At 37.7% G+C, this 22,246-nt stretch overlaps 1 protein-coding gene across 7 annotated transcripts in view; it reads right to left on the bottom strand.

Annotated features, from left to right (window-relative positions):
* Positions 1-22,246, bottom strand: part of Herc1 (HECT and RLD domain containing E3 ubiquitin protein ligase family member 1) — a 154,047-nt gene that overhangs the window by 82,402 nt on the left and 49,399 nt on the right. For all 7 annotated transcript variants that reach the window (XM_027411294.2, XM_027411293.2, XM_027411299.2 and 4 more), the window contains exons 17-24: positions 19,857-20,048; positions 14,200-14,421; positions 11,601-11,774; positions 7,437-7,551; positions 7,227-7,347; positions 4,948-5,119; positions 1,092-1,404; positions 549-669 (exon numbers count right to left, since the gene is read on the bottom strand). In XM_027411294.2, the coding sequence (XP_027267095.1) occupies positions 549-669; positions 1,092-1,404; positions 4,948-5,119; positions 7,227-7,347; positions 7,437-7,551; positions 11,601-11,774; positions 14,200-14,421; positions 19,857-20,048 (1,430 nt within the window). The remainder of the gene's footprint in view (positions 1-548; positions 670-1,091; positions 1,405-4,947; positions 5,120-7,226; positions 7,348-7,436; positions 7,552-11,600; positions 11,775-14,199; positions 14,422-19,856; positions 20,049-22,246) is intronic.

Here is a 22,246-nt window from a genome sequence, read left to right as displayed (position 1 = left end):
GAGAATTATAGTCTAAATTCAAATGATACAATGAATGTCACTCAAATACGGTTTGGTATTTTGTGTTTACTAAGAGTAGATAATTCACTATAAAATATATCTTACAAAAGAAGCCTCAAACCAAGATTTATCACTGAACTAGTTACCTTTGTTTATTTGAAAAAAAATCTGTATTTCATTCACTAACAAATCCAGAGGCACTGCTGGACATCAAATATAAGAATAATGGGTTACCACCTACTAAGCCAGAGTATAAGAGAATAAGGTTAGGAGAAAGATGAATCCACTACTGCATAGGCTAAGACTGGGGCAGACTAACTCATCCAGTGAACTATGTATGCAAGAGTCAAATCTATGCAAGGAAGAAGGTAGGGCTGAAGACCAAAATAATTAGCAGACAGGTGGTAAATATTTATGTAATACAGCTATATTGTTTCTATTACAAATCTTTCAAGTTTGTATATGCCTAAAACAAATATAAACTATTCTAACCAAAGCCTTATATATCTACAGCTTGAAAGCAAACTTCCTTCTTTAGATATACTTACCAGTGCATAGCCCTCTTCATCTGATTCAGGCTGAGACAAATCAGATTCACTCCTGGATTTGATCAGTCTGTAACTTGGACTTGCGTGAACTAGCCGGCTCTCAGCAGTGAGACTTTCACTCCTGTCTCGCATGCACAAAGAAAAAGTTTTTGACTGGGGACTGCTAGTGAACATAAAACTGAATGGAACTAACAGCACAGAGATAAGGTACAGTGAGATGTCATTACGTCTGCCCACAGAAAGCCTGGCTTATGTAAAATATAAAACCCGTTAGAATCACATCAGGTATTTTTATACCACTTAATTAAATTACAGAGAGAAGCATTTGTTAATTGTGGTTATTTTATATGTATGGAAAACTTACTACTCATGGAATCAGAAATTCACATTGCAGGCTGAACCAGCACTACTGTTTATATTATTTTAAATTCACCCTAGTCAAATTGTATTTCTTCCTCTGTCTTTGACATTTCAGAACAGAAACTCATTGCAAGAAATACCTATGGGAAGAGTACAGCATTTTCAGTTTCCTGTCAGGCCCACCTGGTCATAAGTCCACTGCCTTCAGAGGCACTCACAGACGGCTGCTGCAACTGCCCTTCTTCCCGTCGCTTCTGAAGCTCATCAATCACAGGACTTACTCCTAATATCAGAAGTGCACAGCGGTGGATCACGGAGTTGCAGGCAGCAGTGTACACATCCTGCCCCTCGGGTAGGTCTGTGCTGACCCTTCGCTCTTGCTGAGACTGGGGAGGTGGGTCGTCAGCTCGGACCCCAGACCCTGCCCCACTGCTCATTCTATCTCGGTCTCGGCTACGAGCTACTTCTCGGGCTGAGAGGAAACACTGAAAGATTTCTGTAACATGCAACACAAAAACAAGGTCTTAACACATGGGGAGAGAAAAGCAAAACAATAAAATAAATAAATACATTACAATGAAAATAGTCAAAAAGTTTGAACCAAAATTTACTGAAATGGGACAAAAAAAAATCAGTTTTTAGACAATAAATACAAAGTTATATCAAAATGTCATACTTTTCATAAAAATTGCAATAGGAAATATTTCTATAGAATTTGGATTTGGCTGGTTCTACCTTGAAAGAGTAAGGGTTGTGACATCTTAAAACATGTCAAATTGGCATACTGACTGTTTAGGTGTAATCACATGAGATCTGTGACTCTGGAAAGGGTATTTGGCCTGTCTTTTCTTCCATGAAGCAAGTCCAGTAGACTCTTTTGGGAAGAGATGTCTTCATAGATCAAGAGCAGAAAATAGCCTCAATCACCAAAGACTGGCAACCAGGCTACCAAATCAGGCCAAGCAAACTCTAAAGTAACCTTAGCTTCCACACCTCCTCCTGTTACCCACATTTCTTTATAACATCCTTGGAAATTTTCCCCTACTCTAGGTATTCACTTAAATTAATGGTTCTTTAGCAACAAAATATAAAAGAATCAAGCTTTAGTCATTTCTTTTGAATTCATTTTCTTGTGAGGATTCCCATGTATACACAAAACTAGTGAAAACTGTATGCATTTATATTTTTCAAGGTTTATTTATTTAATATGAATACAGTGTTCTGCCTGCATGTATGCCTGCAGGCCAGAAGAGGACACCAGATCTCATTTACAGATGGTTGTGAGCCACCATATTGTTGCTGGGAACAGATCTCAGGTTCTCTGGAAGAACAGCCTGTGCTCTTAACGGAGTCATCTCTCCAGCCCCTTGGCTCTTGTATTAATGTGATTCCTAGATCCAGTCAAAAAGTCACATAAGAACCAAAGAATGACAAAGTGGGCCCCCCCCTCCAGGATTTTAAATCTTACTAGCGAGTTAGGACAGTTTCAAAGTGTGGTCCTAGAGCAGTAGCTACAGTATTTGTGCAACTGTTAGAAATGCAAATATTAGGCCCATTCAAATTTTCTGAGTCAATAGCTCTGGGAATAGAGTTAGCAATAAGTCCTCCATCTGGTTCTAAGGACTAATATAAGTTCTAGGCCAGTGGTTCTCAATCTTCCTAATGCTGCAACCCTTTAAATAATTCTTCATGTTGTGGTGACCCCCAACCATAAAATTATTTTTGCTACTACCTCATAACTGCAATTTTACTACAGTCACGAATCATAATGTAAATATCTGATATGCAGCCTAGTGAAAGGGTCATTCTACCCACATGCCCCAAAAGGATTGAGACTGCTACTCTAGGTTAAGTTTCAAAAACAAGAAACTTGCTTATTTCTGAAATGTTCATTACCTTTATATGAGAAAAATGTCAGGTTACAAGGAAAATAGGGAAATTTCAGCTTATATTTAATGAAAAGCCTCTCCCTACCTTCCAAAGTTTATATAATTTCTAACAATTGCAGCTGGCTGTACCTTAAACACATTAAAAAGTCTTTGCTGAAACAGAACCTGTTTATGATGAGCAAGATTGTCTCTGAGTTAGCATCATTATGAAGGTCAATTTAACACAGCCCGTGTTGTTCACAAGTATAAAATGTTAGTGAGTCAGCGGGTTTGGGGGCTGCTGTTACAATCGTAGACTTTTTGTAATAGCTAAAGAAAGTTTTTGCTCAAATTTAGAGCAAAGGTAGTATTCTTAATGGGAAATTCAGGCAAAAAGGTTGATAAAACATTGGATTCACCTGTTAGTATGGAAACTACTATTTAAAAGTTTGTACAACTTTATTTTGTTACATTTATTTTATTTGTTGGGGGCACACATATGTGAAGGTCAGAAGCCAAGGGCAGAAGTTGGTTCTTTCCTTCCATCACGTGGATTCTAGTGATCAAACTCAGGTCATCAGGGTTGGCAGAATGGCCTTTGCCCACCGAGCCATGTCATCCTTTAAACTCACAAGTCTAAAACTGGATTTGCATTTAGAGAATTAATGATATATTTCATTATGCTGTAAAATGTTCCTTACTTCTGTAAAATCAAAGCAACAAACTCTGAGAGTCCACAGCTGGAATTTCCAGCAGACCCAGCTCTGATTAGAGCTGTTTGTGGCTTTAGGTACATAATTCTGCTTCCTTAAACCTCAATTTACCTATCTTTACAACAGAACATTAATGTAACTTTAAGACTATGGTGAGAATTATGATTTACTCTATTTCAAACCCCTAGCCCAGTGCATCATAGGTGTTCACAGGTAATATAGCTACTTTATACATTACCATTCCCAAAATGGCTATTATGCTTTCTTTTACTGTAATGAAAAGCTACACTTTGTTACTATGTTGTCCTCTCTGACCTCTTTTACAGGAATTTCTGAACTAATTTTTAAATTTAACTATGGAAGTTCTCTCAGTTTAGCTTGCAAACTTCTACTAGTCATACTTCCTATCTGCAAATTCCTTTCTTCCACCCTATCTTTTTTTGTTGTTGTTGTTGTTTAAATTGTTTTTAGTTTTCTTTTGAGAGATCTGAAAATAATTTTTAGAAGTACAAAGAACATAAATAAATCAATAATAAAACCAGGGGATATCGATCAATGGTACAGTGCTTATTTCATGTGTGAGAGCCTAAGTTGAATTCCTGGTGCCACCACCTTGTTATATTGAATATAGATACAAATAATATCAAAAACAGCCAGGTGGTAGGGGCATACGCCTTTAATCCCAGCACTCAGGAGGCAGAGGCAGGCAGATCTCTGTGAGTTCGAGGCCAGCCTGGTCTACAAAGCTACACAGAAAAACCCTGTCTCAAAAAACAAAACAAAAACAAAAAACAAGAAATGTCAAAAACAAATATATAGCTGGCCATGAAGTTGTAGTCTACAAATTGAATATGCATGTTAATGCAAAATAGCCAAATGGCTTAAGATATTAATAATTCTCTTTAATATAAATAACTATATAACTAAAACATATAAATATCTTCTAAAAATTATCTGGAGGTTTGGAATATAAAGTATAAAAAGTTTCATTCACCCACCCAAAATTATTCCCATATCACTGTTTTTCCATTGCTCTTATCTCATGTACCTACTGAAGAAAAGTATAATTGAAATTTGCAATTTAAAAGCTTTACACACAGAATACAATTTGGACCTCCTAACTAGAATAGGAAGGGGCTCGTTCCCTCATCACATAGAGGTCTTGATGAATAACATGGTACTTCAAGAGGACTATTTTGAATAACTTTATTTAAAGCCTCTTAGATGTCATTTCATGCATGCAGCTGAGTGGATCAGAAACTGAGATGCTTTCTTTGAGGCTTCCCAACCCAGAACAAATGCATTAGAGTAGCACTACCCTGGGTTTAAAAGTTCCCTGTAGTGTTAGTCAATACAGACTTAGGTCCCCTGTGTAGTGTCAGACACTTGAGAAGGGACTACAGAATATGAAAAAAGAAAGTCATGATGTTCATTCTCAAGTAAGAAAGATGTACTTACTGCCAGCTGTCATTACTTCATGTTCCCGTTCTTCCTCCTCATCATCTGGCTCTGGATGCCCATCCTCCCTGTCTCTCTCAGCCTGCTCTTCCATTTCAGCTTCTTCATCAATGGTCCGTGTAAAGGAATGCTCTTGAGGATCAATATCTGCAGAGTCTTGGTTGTCTGAGATCTTAAAGAAATAATAGGAAACCATACTGAATATATTTTTCCAAAGCTTTAAAAAAGTTTTCATTACACCACCCCCTTCCCATCCAAGACAGGGTTTCTCTATGAAGCTGTGGCTGTCCTGGAACTCGCTCTGTAGACAAGGCTGACCTCAAACCAAAAGAGATCTCTGTCTCCACAGTGCTGGGACTAAAGGCATGTGTCACCACTGCCCAGCAAAATCTTAATTTATATCTTAGAAAATACTGCTGATACCAATAATAACACATAAATCTTACAAATGACACACTGGTAAATTTCAAAGATTACACAGACTATATGCACACAGATAGGTACATGTCCATTTTTGCCTGGTATTTTCATTGAAATGCCATGCTTTAAATTACTTCACATTTATTCCGCTGTTTGGCTACAAACTACAGGGCTGCAATGTAAGTTACAACATGACACAAGCACAAAAGGTGATTTTTGTTATTGGTTTTGAAGTTTTTATTATTGTCTGGTTGGGGTTTTATTTGTTTGTTTGAGACAGGTCTCTCTATTTAGCCCTGGCTGTCCTGGAACTCACCATATATGCCAGGCTGGTCTTTACTCAGAGAACGACTTGCCTCTGCCTCAAAAGCATGTGCCATTATGCCCAGCGAAAGGTGATTATTTGAATCTACAGTTCACTTCAAGTTCTCTATGCTATTACTCTGTAAAAATAATGTCTGGGAGAGTCAAACCCAGTGCTAGGGGTCAAACACAGAGCCTTACACATGCCTGATAATCACTCTACCATATAACTATAACCCCAGCTTACCAATAATTCTAAATTTAAGATGGCATTCTTAAAAATTTTAACTTTGCCCCCTGCACAAAACCCCAAAGTTAACAATGTTAACTTAGTTTCCCATGGTGGTCATGCTACGCAACAATTATTTAGATGAAAGAGTCCTAACAACAGATACTTAGAAAGTCATAAATATCTTAACTAAATAATTCATCTCATAAATTTCAATACAAAGCACAATGAAAACTTTCAACTGGAATCATAATAAAGGTTATTTGTGACTCATGACCAGTAAATAACTTAGAAATTTCACAATATAGGGGTACTTAGCAGTGAGGTCCATATATCACTATTTACTTTCATAATACGTGAGTTTCAAGTTGGAGCCTCAAAAAATGACAAATTAATATTTCTTATAGACTTTTAAAGTCACTCTCAAATATTCATAACCACAAATGCGGGAGTCTTGTCTATTGTTTATCCTTAAAAACCGAATCACAAAGAGCAAAGGATCTGATCCGTCCCCGTTTTGCTGTAAGCACTGTGAAGAGGATACTCTCAGGCTTGTTCTTATAATTACAAGGTTGTGTTACCAGAGTCACCAGCCCTTTCAAAAGCATCTATTTGTTGTCCGAGTTATTTATGGATCATCCTTAATCAATGGTCTCAACATTCACTTTCAGAGTACACACTTCTAATTACAGGAAGACTGATTTTTTAATCTTATAATTTTGTCCCTTTTTTCTCCCACCTTTTTCTACACTGAGTATTTTTTTTTAATATTTTCCAGTTCTTTTAAAACTTTCCAGTTCTCTCCTTTTTTGTTTTGCTTTGGTTTTTCAAGACAGGGATTCTCTGTGTAGCACTGGCTGTCTTGGTACTCACTCTACAGACCAAGCTGGCCTCAAACTCAGAAATCCACCTGCAGCTGCCTCCCAAGGGCTGGGATTATAAATGTGCCACCACTGCCCAGCAATTGCCAGTTTTGTGTAACTCTTGGATTATTTTTAATCAATCTGAGGTATCTGTTAATGTCCCTGATAATTTCTGGCATCTTAAGTTAAACAGGGTAATTCCAATGTAGCTTAATCAATAAAAAAGAAGATTATTGCCTATGATATGAACAAGCCACTTTGTCACTAACATCTAACTTAGCAGCCTCAGCACATTAGATAAAAATGAGGTAAATAAACCCCCACTCTTTCTACTAGAAAACACACTAGCATGTTTTGGACAGCTGTACTAATCCAGACTTGTTTTTCTCTCATAAAAACCAATGTGGGGCTACCTCTGACAAGCTTGCAGAAAAACATAGAAATTAATTGATTTCCAACTTTACCCATCTGTCTCGTGATGATGACCTGGTTTGAATAAGTTCAAGGTTCTTGCAAGCAAGTAAACGACTTCGAACTTTGTATACACAACGGTACACTTCTGATAAGCTTTTACCAGGTTGGTATCTAAATAAAGAACCAAAATAGAAAAGTTACCTAATTTCTAACATCATGAGAGCAAATATTTGTCTGAGGATAGTTTTTAAGTTACTTGCCGGCTTTCTCCACATGCTTGACTAAGTAAGTTTGTGTGTTTGAGAAGTGCTGCAAGAACAAATCTAGACACAGTGTCCAAGAGTGATTCATTACTTAAAGTTGCACTGTCCCAATCTGAAAATAAAAATGATAGAAACATTTAAAAGGACCCAGAAAACAGTTACAAGGTAATATTAATAGCTTTAGTTCCCCAACACCTGAATTTTACCACCTTTCAGAACAACTACTTGACAAATGCACATACTGTTTCAGGTGCTGTGGATACAGTATTGAACAAAACCACAACTCTGATCTCATGGAATTTGAATCTTGGTGTAGGGTGTGAGATGGGTAAGACAGTAAGTGAATATGACAGGCAAGGGCAAAGGAGAGAAACATAGTTTAAAGGTTCAGGAGGTCAGAATTAGAGTGAACGGCACATGTCCAAGAGCGGTAGGAGAAGCCGTTGGAGAGCTGATGGGGAATTAGATGACAGTCATCTTGCAACCAGCGCAAATCCCCTGTTATCTGACTTACAGGAAAATGGGAAGCAGCATTAGAGGGCTTTGAACAGAGAAATGATATAATCTGACCTATATTTTAAAAGCTCTGTCTCTTGGGTGGAGTACTGACTATACAGACAGTAGAAGCATAAGTCATTACTGCAATAAGCAATGATGGTGGTGGTGATATCAGGGTAGGCACAATGCAAGTAGTGAGAAGCTGTCAGAGTCCACAGGAATTCTGAAAGTGTTGCCAAGATTTGAAGCCAAGTTGAATCTATTAGTTGGAGTATACTGAGAATGGAAGACCACAGAAGCTTTGTGGGAAGGGAGCTGGAATCATAGGTCTGTATTTGAACACTTTCCATTAAGCAACCCCAAAATTGAATAAACTACTCACTCATGCATATACACATATAAAACTATGTATATGATATTTTAAACCATAAAAGTAGATCCTGTGAGAGTACAAGTACATCTGGGTAACTTAAAACATCTGGACAGAAATGTATACACACACAATTGAAAACTCAATCACTTGCCAGGTTTTTTTTTTTTCTTTCTCTCATTTTTTAATTCTATGTTGGTAAAAGATAGAGAATATTATACTACATAGAGTACATACTCTTAGAATACAGACTATTCAGCAGGCCCAGTTGAGGGAGAGGTTACTGTCCTTTTCATTCCCAGAGTGACTACTTCACTGTCCATCTGACAGATTTATCAAATAATGACTGTACTACTCCAATGCAAAAATCAAACAAGACATATCCTCTGAAAATGTTAAGTCTCAATTTATTTCTTCTTAACTATTCTTAAGGCTTTTCCCCCAAAGATAAAATGCAACAATTTTGTTTTCCATTTTATTTCCATGCCTAGGTCAAAAATACAAATACAGACTTAACTACTTTATAGGTAAAAGAACCAACAATGCAACTATGCCTAAGTTTATATAAGATCTTAAATCCACAGAGACTCTTATAATAACAATCTACACTGCAGACATGCATACAGAATTCATCCACATCAGGTTCTAGAAGATTTACCTGTTCCACAGACCAGCTTGCTATCTTAGGCCTATTAAGACATATAATTAAATAAGACTCTAGTTTAAGGATGGTAATTTGCAACTTACAGAGCAAAACATAGTAACACTCTGTGTTGCTTCAAATCTAGCATGGATTATTCTGCTTTTACCTTTTTAAAGTAATGAATTCATAAAGAACCATCATTAGAGCTATATTTATTTTACATCAAGCAACCACAGAATACTTCTACTATTAAGTATTAAGCCCACACTAAAATATCAAGCATATAGCAAATGGCTAGGTTTGTATGTACCTTAAGTGTATATCTAGGTTTTAAAAGTTCCCATCTCAATATAACAAATGATAATATGACATAAAAACTTAATTATGGAAAGTACTTGCTGCACAAGCTTAATAACCTGAGTCCAACCTTTAGAACCCATGGAGAAAAGAAGGAACTAGCTCTTAAAAGTTACCCTCTCACCTCTGCGCAAGCACCATGACATATCACATCTACACTCACACATAAACACGCAAATAAATTTATACCCAACTATATAACATAAAACATTCAAATGTCAAATTGCATCTTAATAAGTAAAATTTTTCTTCTTTATTACTTTGCCTTTCAACTTTGATAGGAATCAACATAGCAGAATAAATGATCAAAAAATAAAGAATGGATGATCTGTAGCTCCTTTTTTGTTTGCTCTTTTAGAATGTTTTTACATTTATTTATTTATCTTTATGGGTAGGGGGTATGTGCTGTGGCATACATATGTGTAGGCCAGAGAACAACTTGCAGAAGTTGGGCCTTTCTTTCCATCATGCGGGTCTTAGGTATTGAAATCAAGTTGTCAGATTTGGTAGCAAGTGCCTTGGTACCTGCAAAGCCATCTCATTTGCTTCTTTTTAAGATGGGGATTTCATTATGTTGCCCAGGCTGGTCTTGAACTCATGGGCTCAAACAGTCATCCTGTCTCAGTCTCCCAAGTACTTGGGAGTAGAGGTGTCACCACCATGCCTGGTTGAGGTAAAAATTCAAATGGTACCATCTCCTTTCTTTTTATATGTGTGTGTGTGTGTGTGTGTGTGTGTGTGTGTGTGTGTGTGTGTGTGTGTGTGTGTGCTGCAGAGTATAAATGCTAATAATATGTGTGAAGGTCACAGGGCAACCTGTAGTTTTCATGTGGATCCCAAGGATTGAACTCAAGACATTAGGCTTGGTGCAAGCATCCAGTAAATCACACCCATTGAACTGTATCACCAGCCATCAAGCTATCCTTCCACTGGTGTTTACAGATGTAAATAATTGAGTTAGGAACACCTGTAATTTCAGTGCTCACAAGGCTGAAACAAGAGGACTGAAAGTTTAATGTGAGTCTTGAGTTTAAGACTCTGTCTTTAAAACAAGAGAGAGATGTGCACAATATACACCACAGTTCATTTCATTTATAAGAGATAAAAGCCAACAAAAAGTGAAGCTTTCATCATTTTTTATAAATGAGAATCCTGAAATACAGAAGGAAATTAAGGGTAGGATAAGAACAAACATCATGGAAGAAACAGAGATTAGAGATGTGGCTCAACAACATGGGTGATTGTGTTCCCTAGGTTCTTATTTTGAGATAAGGTTTCATGTAATCCAGATTAGTCTCAAAACTCACTACATAATGGAGGCTGACCTTAAACAGATCCTCCTGCTTCACATCCAGAGTGAAGGAATTATAAGTCTGTACCACCACGCCCAGCTTTAATATGGGTCATTACTAAACATCTAAGCTAAGAATACATCAAAGAGATTGTTTGAAATCTACAAATAAAATTATTTCTGATAGGTGAAACCCACAGAAACAATTGACCTGAACATTGGGGAACTCTTGCTCCCCAGTCTGATAGCTGGGATACCAGCATGGGACTGATCCAGACCCCAGGAATATGGATTTCATTGAGGAAATCTACAGGACCTCCTATAGTAGTTCAGTACTTATCCCTAGCATAGGTGTGGACTTTGAGTATTCCACATAGAGGAATTCTCCTTGAGCCAAGACACACAGGGGTGGGCCTAGGCCCTATCCCAAAGGAGACGATAGACTCTGATGACCCCCTATGGAAGGCCTCAACATCCAGGGGGAGTAGAAAGGATATGTGATAGGTAGGGTTTTAGTTGGGGGGGGGTGGTAGGGGAGGACGGGAGGGAGAAGGGAACTGGGATTATCATGTAAAACAATTTTGTTTCTAAGTCAAATAAAAAAAATGAAAAAAATATTTCTGATAAAAACATGTTTGTATACTACTTCATTATTACATTTAATAGTATATCTCAGATGGGTATTATTAGCACTCTGAATAGACAAAAATTTTAATATTTTACATAAATATTCAGTAAGCCTATAACCTAGACATCTAGATACATATCCTCTAATTTAATATTTCTTAGAATACTTTTATAAAATGATTTATGATACAAAGTCCAAATTTCCAACTTTAATACAATCAAATTTCTTTAAATGAGATATATATGGATACAACAAATAACCTGATATATTTTCCACAAAGAGAAAAACAAGTATTTTACAATGCTATTTACACATGAACTAGTTAGCATTGCCAATTAGCTATACATTTACCCACTTCCTTCTCTTTATCTTACCTTTACTAACAGCATAATCCTGCATGCTGATCCAAAGGCTTCTGGCAGGCTCTTTAGAACAACCCAATGCCAAGTCTACATAGACAGCAATTTCAGGTCGCAATTTGTAGTCAAAAGGCTTCTGTTCTTCATTTCCTGAAAGAGCTACGTCTAATAGGCAGCTCATACATTTATCTATTTAAAAAAATTTAATTTTAATAATTCTGTTCATCCATGTTTCTCTCCCTCCCTCCCTTCCTTCCTCCCTGTGCCACAACACATATGAGGGTAGGAGGACAACTTTTAAGAGTCACTTCTCTCCTTCCACCATGTAGGTCCTAGTGATCAAACTCAAGCTGTCTGTCCTGGCAGCAAACACTTTACACCTTGAGCCATCAGTTCTCAAGTTCCCCTTTCTTGGGTGGGGAGGGGGGCTGGTCGAGACCCGGTTTCTCTATGTAGAGGTGAGTGTCTTGGAACTCACACTGTAGACCAGGCTGGCCTCAAACTCACAGAGATTTGCTGGCCTCTGCATCCTGGGTGCTGGGATTATACTTAGCCAGCTAAGTTCTCAATCTTAAACTTCAAAAATTTTGTAACTGCAAATAAAATCTTATTGATTTATTTAATTCATATGAAATCGGGTCCTAGAACTAATTTACAGTAGAGACTATTAAAGTTAAGCCCTCTAATTTTTTTTCAGTTGGAGGCAGTATCACCTCTAGAAAAAAATAGACATTTGGCAAAGAGGCCAGAAATGCAAAATATCCTACACACAGAGCACAACATAGTATCCTCTTCGAGAAAAGTGTGACCACAGGGAAAGAGAATAGAACTTTTTCTTTTCAATAGACCTAAAGGAAAGCAATCAGTTAGGAGTGATCCAAAAAGGATCAGATACTATGAACAATTTTCAAATCAATAATCACAGTCATGCAGGGAATTCCCAATTCTTCGGTGGGAGCTTTAGCATTCAGAATCACTATTATTATTTTGGAAAAAAGGACGTTGTTATACTGTCTGGACTGGCCCTGGAGTTTAGACCCTCTTATCTTTGTCTCTCAAGTACAGTAATTTTAAGAATATACACACCCACAGCTGAATCACTTCACTTTTTTTTTTTTAAATCAATGTTCTAAATGATGGTCAGGGCTTTAGCAATTAACAAAAGTCAATTTAATCCATAATATAATAGATATATTACATATTTACAATTTTACATTAGCAAATATTCTTGATATAAATTACACAATTTTAATTATTTTTAGGGGGGAGGGGTTTGAGGCAGGATTTCTTTGTGTAACAGCCCTGGCTGTCCTGGAACTTGCTCTGTAGACCAGAGATCTGCTTGAGTCTGCCTCCCCAGTGCTGGGATTAAAGGCGTGCCCCACCACCTCCCAGCTCACAATTTTAATTCTTTTTTTTTTTTTTTTTTTTAAACTCTAAGCATTTATTTCAAGGGCTGGGGATAGAACTCAGTGATACAGCATTGGTTCAGTGTGTGCTTTGTTTTTGTTTTTGTTGTTGGTTTTGGTTTGTTTCATTTTTTTTTAAAGATTTTATTATGTATATACATTCTGCCTGCTTGTATGCCTGCAGGCCAGAAGAGGGCACCAGATCTCATTACAGATGGTTGTGAGTCACCACATGGCTGCTGGGAATTGAACTCAGGACCTCTGGAAGAGCAGCCACTGCTCTTAACCTCTGAGCCATCTCTCCAGCCCCACAATTTTAATTCTTAAAAACTAAAAAAGTAATATTAAACCTGAGGTTTATTTTATTCATACTTAAGTCTGGTTAAAAGGGATGTGTGGCTCAACAGATACCTTTTTTACTCAGGAAATGACTGGGGACTGCCTCAGGTATGAATGCTAAGAACACTGGAACCTTATCCTGCTAAATATCCTCTAAGAACCCCACAATTTAACTTTCTTTACTTCATATGTATCAGTCTAGCTTTCATTAGCCACAGTCAAAAATCACTTTCTGGTTCAGAAGTAAAATTATATATATATATATATATATATATATATGTATTATGTATATATATATATATATATATATGTATGTATGTATATATATATATATTAAAAAGAAACAACTTTCTTTACTCCTGCTTAGCACACATCCATGCCAGAAGCAAAATTTTTCTTTTTTTTGGCCTTGGATTCTTTTTCTTTCCACTCTTCCTCTCGCCCTGTCTATCCCATCTACCTTGTGGGCTCCCTCCCTCCCATTTCCTCTCTTCCTCTCTATATGACTAGACCCACATTTTCCTATATCAGTGGTTCCTCATGGTGTAGTGACCCCCAACCATAAAATTATATTCGTTGCTACTTCATAAGTATAATTTTGGTACTGTTATAAATCATAATACAAATATCTGTGTTTTCCAATGGTCTTAGGAAACCTTGTAAAAAGTTATTCGACCTCCTAATGAGAACCACTGTCCTACCACATGCTGCAGAATTTAACTTTTTCTGAGAACTGTACAATACAAGTTTAGATTCTTTATTGCTAATGTGAAAGATGCCTGAGTTCTGTATTCAATACTTAGGTAAGAGATCTCAAAGGAGGACAAAGAAATATGTGTTTCACATGCTTCAGAGAAGTGCATTACCCAACTGAGGGGTGTCCATTTCCACACCGTCACTAAAAAGTGGTGTTTTCATCCAATATGCAGTATCCTGTTCCTCTGGAGATACAGGGGAACCCTGAAGCATGCCACCAAGACATCTCCCGATGAGGAGAGCAATTGTTCTTTCCAGATCCACAAGCCACACCCAAGACTGGGCTGGCTGAGGTAATGGCACACCAGCAGGGTCAATTACTTCTGGTCCTCCTGAAAGAAAATTAGTAGTAATTGTGTTTTTATCTGTTACTTTTAAATTTTAAAAGCTTTCTCATGGCCTCTAACTTGTTATACTATAATAAGATAATGAAGAAAATAATTTTTCAAGAAAAACATGTAGCATTCTCTAAATACAAATTACCTTTTATATTAGACTAATTTAAGTTTTACTCAGACATGTTAATCTATCAAATAATTTTTCATTTATAAAGTTACTAATTTTAAGATAAATACTAAATCAGCACATGCAAACTTATCTCAATGGATTCCATTATACTATCTAGATCAAATTTTACCATCTTTAGGCAGTCTTTGGAACTTTTTCTTTAAAACAAAAGAGAATTTATCAATTAAAGTGACATTGTTGTTTAATGCTCTTCTGATATGAACTCAGAACTGTCTTATAATAAGATACAGACCCAGGCTTTCTTAGTGTACACTTGTTTCTAAATGTTCTTACAACCACAGAGAGAGAGAGATAACAGAAATCAGGGTTGGGAAAAAAACATTTTAAAAGACAGGTATTTGAAAAGATTAATGGTCAATCCTCTAATAAAATTAATAAGGAAAAACAGACTCCAAAAATTAGAAATAAAAAGGATATGCAGCAATGCATGCATAGGAGATTTTCAACCTATAAATGAACACAATCAATTTTTCACCAAAATTTGAAAGACAACAAAATAACATTTTCTGGAAAAAAATAACAATTTCTAAAATGAATTAGAGAAAAACCCAAAATTTCCACATACACAACAAAAAATAAATAAACCACAAGGGCTAGGGGCTGGAGAAATGGCTCAGTGGTTAAGAACACTGGTTGCTCTTCCAAAGGACCCAGGTTCAATTCCCAGCTCACAACTGTCTGTAACTCCAAGATCCAACACCCTCACACAGTCATACATGCAGGCAAAACACCAATGCACATAAAATTAAAAAAGAAATAAGTTACAAAACAAACAAAAAAACCCACAAGGGCCAGATTGTTTTATAGATGATTTTCTCTAGCACTTCAAGAAAATTTTTATCCTTAAAAAAACTACTTCAGGGTCTTTTCCCATCCATCCGCCATGGTGGGTGGATGAAAGGCCTGAACTAATGGGGTTAGCTTGTTAAACAACTGCAATAAAGCCTCTAGCTGTTTGCATCAAGCTTTCTCCTCTGCCTAGTGATTGGGGGTCACTGCAGTCCTGGGCTGACATCCTGGGGGCCTGAGCCACCGGGAGTGTGTGGGGGGGTGTCATTCATTTGGGGCCTCATCTGGGATTTGTGACCACCCCTCACTTGAGTGGATTCGATCTTGGAGGTAAGTGGGTACCCTATTCTGACTCGTCAACCATCTGCCGGCTCTGTCTATTCTGTAAAAGCGCTTTCAGTTTTTGGTTTGCAGTTGTCTTGGAGGTTGTGAGACTGCTTGGACTGTGATTGGTAGACGTTCCTGGAGGATCACAGACTGCTGCCTTGGGGGACGCCCCAAGAGGATCGGAGACCCAAGGACACTTGGGACCCTCCTCAGACAGCTGCAATTGCAGCCGCCTGGTTCTGCTAAAATTTTAACCATATTAAGTTAATTCTGTTTTAAAAGTTCTGTTTATTTCTCAAGTAAATTATGTATGCTTGCTTTAGAAAGTTCTGTTTCCTGGCATAACCTAAGTTCTGTTACAAGCATATAACTAAAACAAATGGTGCAGGTTACTGCCATTTTGCAGTCAGTCACATGGCAAGCTGGTCGCCATTTTGCTGAAATTGAAAAAAGATACTTGGACCGCTATCTTGACTAAAGGTGACCACATGGAAATTAGGAGGTACCATCTTATAAACAAGCTTTTTTTTTTAATTAAGATTTAAATTGTTAATGCTTCTATATATCACAGAAAGACATTAATGTTTGTGCTTTTAAAATGTTAATGTTTCAATTTAGAATCATAAGCAAAGCCTGACAATGTAAAGTTCTAGTTTTATAAAAGCTGCTAATCTAAAATGTTAAAGATACAAATTAATACAGTTTATACTTTCAGATATAAGATAACTAGATGCAATTTAAATTCAACTGTGCGAAGTTTCAACTATTTTACTAAGTTAAAACCTGTTACAGTCAAACTAAAAATTAATTACAGAAATAAGGCCTTACCTAGCCACCTGTATGCTTACGGCAAGTAACTAAAACAGACAGAGAGACCTCTAATGCTTCAGAGACATGCAGAATATGGCATTTAAAATGTTATTTTAAAAGTTTATAATATCAGACAGACTGCCAGATTCTGACAGTGACCCATAGTCTCTAAAGAAGATTATGAGACATCCCAGTTCCTGCACCTGGATGATGACAATGCTGACCAGTGAGTGAGATGCTCAGATGCAATACCTACTGCCTATCAGGACCTGACCAAGACTGTGGGCAAAACTGCTGGACACTGGAAAATTGATTGCACCCCCTTTTGCCTAGACAAAACAAGGTCAGTCTTTTCCATGTCCCTCTTCCACAGAGAGGAAAAAAACCTCTCACCTTATAGGCCTGGAGAAGATTGCTGTTCTTTGATACTTCTGCCTCCAATACTAATGGAGAGACTTGGGTATAGCTAACTGTATATGGACTGGCTCCTGTCACTTTTTAATAGATTTAGAAACTGTATAAAATTTACCATTCTCAGATCTCTGAAATATTAATGGTTGTCAGCTTGGCAGCATCAGATAGTCAGATCCACAAGACTATAGTCAGCATGTTAGCTGATAAAATAGTGACTACCTACTGTTCAGTCACAAGCTCAAGGTTTTTAGGTTTATTTTGGTTGTCATCTAAGTATAAACTTAAAGGGCTTTTCATGAGGCCAAAGGCACCTCTGTCCAATCCATACCTGGCTCTATGGACAGAAGACAAATGTATATGCTTCTAGCCCAAATTTATAGTTTTTGCGGGACTCAAAATATATGTTCCTGCTGTTCGAACAGATATCTGTTTTTTCTGCACTGTGGGTTTAACTTCTGTTCCCAGTTTAAACATGTCTTAAACAGGTTTCTGCTTCTGGCAGACACATCTGAGTATCAGTTGCTGACTACAGCCTGCCCCTAAAGAACTTCGAGCCCTAGACTTGCTGTGGATGTGAACCAGTCCAGCTGATGTGGACACCCCCGTCTCTTCAACAGAGTCTGCCAACCAGCTGCTTCTCCATTGCCTGAATTCCCTTTTTACTTTTGACTAGCATTTCAGCCTTTTTGGGTCCCTAACTTCGTCCCGAAGTCAGCAGGAAGTAGCATAGAAAAGAATACGTTGCCCATTTCCCCTGGTTGAAATGCTAAGTCAAAATAAACTCCCTTACATAGGGGATGCCAATATCACTCACTCCCTGATGGGGACACCAGAGAGACAGCAATTCCATGATTGGAATCTCCAAAATGAAAATGGGGGAATGAAGGGACCAGCTCCCCATTTGGCAGCCATAACAGCCTAACAGTGCTTGCCTGACCTTGCCTTGGTCACTAGGAAGTCAGATGCCTGGCTCGTGGCAAGGAACCAATCAGAAATTAGCTGGTGGTGTTATGCTTTATGGACAAGTGCACAGCAATGACGTGCAGAGCATAGCAATCGCCCTGGGAGGGCCTATGGGCCATAACAACCAGTTGACCAATCAACACAGGGCAAGTCCTTCAAGCCTGGAGGCACACCAATCCTGAGCCTGTGCGTACCCCTAGACACTCCCCTTACGCTGCCCTATAAGATCTCTGTCCCGTGGCTTCTTGGGATCTTTTCCTAGCCGTCTGCCATGGTGGGTGGATGAAAAGCCCAAGCTAATGGGGTTAGCTTGTTAAACAACTGCAATAAAGCCTCTTGGTGTTTGCATCAAAAAAAAAAAAAACAAAAAAAACAAAAAAAAAAAAAACAAAAACCCAAAACACCCTACTTCAGAAAATAGGTGGGGGGAGGGGAGGAGTGACCAATCCAAATTCATACTACATGGTTAAAATAAGTTTTGCAAACTAGGCAAGAACAGCATGAGAAAAGGAAACTTAAGAAACAATCAGTTATGCATCCAAAGAAATCCAAATCCACTCAACACACCTGACACAAGAAAGTTCTAAGACACTTTAGGAAAGCAAGAATAACCCTGAAACTATGCACATCAAGCTGAATCACAATTCTGATAGGGTTATGAATTTGGTACTTTGACCATTTCAATTCAGTGGTCAACAAAACTGACCACTCCTTCAACAAGAAGGGTTTCAATGCTATCCTGTCAAAAGTCCAACGCTTTCCAGGAAAAAAACCCAAGACTCTTAAGCATTGACAAGCAGCTTCCTCAAGCTTACACAGGAAGTCACAAGCTGAAAGTAAAACCCAGAGCTTTACATGCCTCCATCCGTGACTCTTTCCAATTTAAGGGACAAGAGAACGACAATTCACTAACTTGAAATGTCTTTAAGTTCTAGTGGTGAAGTTTCTTTGATAGCCTTAAGATGACTACAATAGGTAACAATAATACTCTTGCAAACACAATGCTATGTCAACTGTCTAGAATTACCAATATTGTATAATTCATGAATGAATTATAATACCATGTCTAGGGGAGCTGGAATGATGGCTCAGTGGTTAAGAGCACCAACTGCTCTATCAGAGGACCAGGGTTCAATTCCCAGAACCCACATGACAGCTAACAACTGTCTGTAACTCTAAGATCTGACACTCTCAAACAGACATGCAGGCAAAATAGCAATGCACATAAAATAAAGATAAATAAATTATTTTAAAAAATACCATGTCTAGTGTTCTCAAAACAAAAATGATGAATATGTGTGATATAACATGTTAATTCGTTTAATTTAGCCATGCCATTTTGAACATACTGTATTCTGTATCATAATTGTGCATTACTTTATTTATGAACTAAATAAATGAATGGAAAAAAATACCATGTCTAAACTAAAATGCATAAAAAGGCATTTCTCAATTTCCATTTGAAAATTCAACCAGTTGCCTATATAACCAACCAAAATAAGAAATATGCTATCAAATAAATATTTAACATTAAAATCTTTTATATTTATGAAATAAAATCCTTAAATCAAATACAATTATTCACTGATTATAAATGTATCATTTCAAATTCCTCAAAGAAAAAAAAGTAACACTGGCTAAATTATGACACAATTTTGCTGTCTATTTTAAGACATCTTAATTTCAATCATGTCAAACTTTGCAGAACACAAAGCTTTAGAACCACTGCTCATAAAGATACTTTTTGTGATGCCCATAAGCAACTTTGTCTACTGCATGTCAAATGCCCATTTCCAACTGTTCACTCTTCGAAGATAATCACATCTTTTTAGATCACATGAAACACCCACATGGTCAGGCATGATTTTATTTGAGATATACAAGAAGAATAACCCTTCTCAAGAGCATTAATTAACTTTTTACTGCCTGTACTTACCATGAAGAGGCCACTGTAATTCTTGGTCTTCCAAAAGTGCAGCAGCTGGGAGGAGTCTATTAAGGCAATCAAGAGGTGGCAAGAGATCGAGGAGGTAACTCAGTAAAGGACGAGCCACTGATACGGGGAGTAACAGTAGGGAGTTAACAATCTGGCAGAGCATACTGCCTGCAGCTGACACATAGATCACATCTACAAAGGGCAAGAAATGCAGTGTAAACCAATGACCTCAAACAAACTTAAAAAAATAAAAACCTGAATACCTCCTCTTTAGTTTGGAAGGAGCGTAGACTAATTCAATAATAATTCTTTGTTCAATATCTACCTAATAGCTGATGTCACATTAGTATTTACTATCAGAAAATACCACCAACAGACTTGTAGAAAAGCAAACTTACCCTGCATGTTAACAAACTTGAAACACAGAAACTGCTTTCTTTCTTTTCTTTTTCTTTCATCTATTTATTTATTTATTTTGTTTTTTTATGGAAGGGTTTCTCTGTAGCTTTGGAGACTGTCCTGAAACTCGATCTGTAGACCAGGCTGGCCTGGAATTTACAGAGATCTGCCTGCCTCTGCCTCCTGAGTGCCAGGATCAAAGGCATGCACAACCACCGCCCGGCACAGAAACTTCCTTAAAATACATTACAATTCCACATCCATTAATTTACCCTCACTTTTAAATTTATTCTAACATTTAAGAGTTTCTACAACAGACTAGGTATTATACTAGGTGGAGACATAGCCATGACCAAAGCAGGCAAAGGTTTCCACTTTCCTGTGATGTCAAAATTCTAGTAAGCAAAGTTTTTTAGGTTTTTCTAATCTAAAACAATTTTTAAAATTAAGATCATTATAAAATATCTGTATTTTCATTATGGGCATCACTTTTCTGTGGTGATGTATTGTTTATGATTTATTAAAGCCACTGGAGATCAAAATAGCAAAGCAGCCATACTAGTTAGCCATAGAAGCCAGGCAGTGGTGGGACATACCTTTAATCCCAGCACTCAGGAGACAAAGGGAGATGGATCTGGGAGATGGACCCAGGGCTACATGAGATTCAATCAGTATAAAAGAGGAACAGAGCTCATACTCACACCTTTGATCCTAACACTTGGAATCACATGCCTTTAATCCCAGCACTAGAGAGGTGGAGAAAGGAATAAAAGGAGGAGGAGACAGAAACTGAGAGCTTTTGCCTCTGAGGATTAGTGAAGACAGGATTGCCATTTCAGCTTGGCAGAGGTAAGATCTACTGGCTTGGCTACTTTGCTTTACTGATCTTCAGCTTGAACCCCAAAATCTGTCTCTGGGTCTGTTATTCCAATATTTCCCTGTACTCAGGGCCAGGAAAAACATTCACAAGTGAGCCTGTTCTGTGTGAACAATAAATTTACATTGCATAAAGAACAGCCAAACAGCAGTCACTAATAAATAACAGTCTTGGGTTCTCAGCTGATTTCTTTCTTTTCTTAGGAGAAAAACTTCAGAGATCAACAACCAAAAAAATATTCAGTAGGCAACTAGAGAAAGGCCCTGGTGCTCAGGAAAGTCCTCAGCTAGGCGCAGACATAGGAGCACTTGCATAGTGATTAAAGACACTTGGGAGGGGCGTTGGTGGCACACGCCTTTAATCCCAGCACTCAGGAGGCAAAGGCAGAGGCAGGTGGATCTCTGTGAGTTCGAGGCCATCCTGGTCTCCAGAGTGAGTGCCAGGATAGGCTCCAAAACAAACAAACAAAACAAAACAAAACAAAACAAAACAAAACATACACTTGGTCTAGATGAGGCTATTCAGAAGAGAAGAGGACTAAAAACAAAATTTAGAGGACCACAAAGGAGGTCTAGATGAGGCTATTCAGAAGAGAAGAGGATTAAAAACAAAATTTAGAGGATCCCAAAGGAAGAAAGGGAAAATCCTTTATGAAGTCTCAGAAAAACAATGATCAGTGATGGAGGAGAAGTAGGATTGTGCTACACAGAAGAAAGCATTTCAAGAAGGAAATTGCAGTTGGGCAGTGGTGGCACCCGCCTTTAATCCCAGCACTCGGGAGGCAGAGGCAGACATATCTCTGAGTTCAAGGCCAGCCTAGTCTACAAATTGAGTTCCAGGATGGCCAGGACAGTGACACAGAGAAATCCTATCTCGGAAAAACCAAAAAGAAAAGAAAAAGAAGCAAATTGGACAGGGTGTGGTAGTAACCCCAGCCTTCGGAAAGGTGAGACAGAAGGATTGCTTTAAACTTGAGAATAGCATATCCTAAAGCATTAGACACTGTCTCAAAAAGAAGGAAGGGAGTGGGATATGGAATACTGCCAAAATATGCAGCAGATAAAAATCATACTTTTACATCATAAATTAACTTTTTGTGTTTATATCATCCAAT

This window comes from Cricetulus griseus, chromosome 4 (assembly GCF_003668045.3).
Source record: "Cricetulus griseus strain 17A/GY chromosome 4, alternate assembly CriGri-PICRH-1.0, whole genome shotgun sequence".
Taxonomy (NCBI): domain Eukaryota; kingdom Metazoa; phylum Chordata; class Mammalia; order Rodentia; family Cricetidae; genus Cricetulus; species Cricetulus griseus.
Note: the sequence above shows the minus strand (reverse complement) of the source record. Positions and strands in the feature narration are given on the sequence as shown.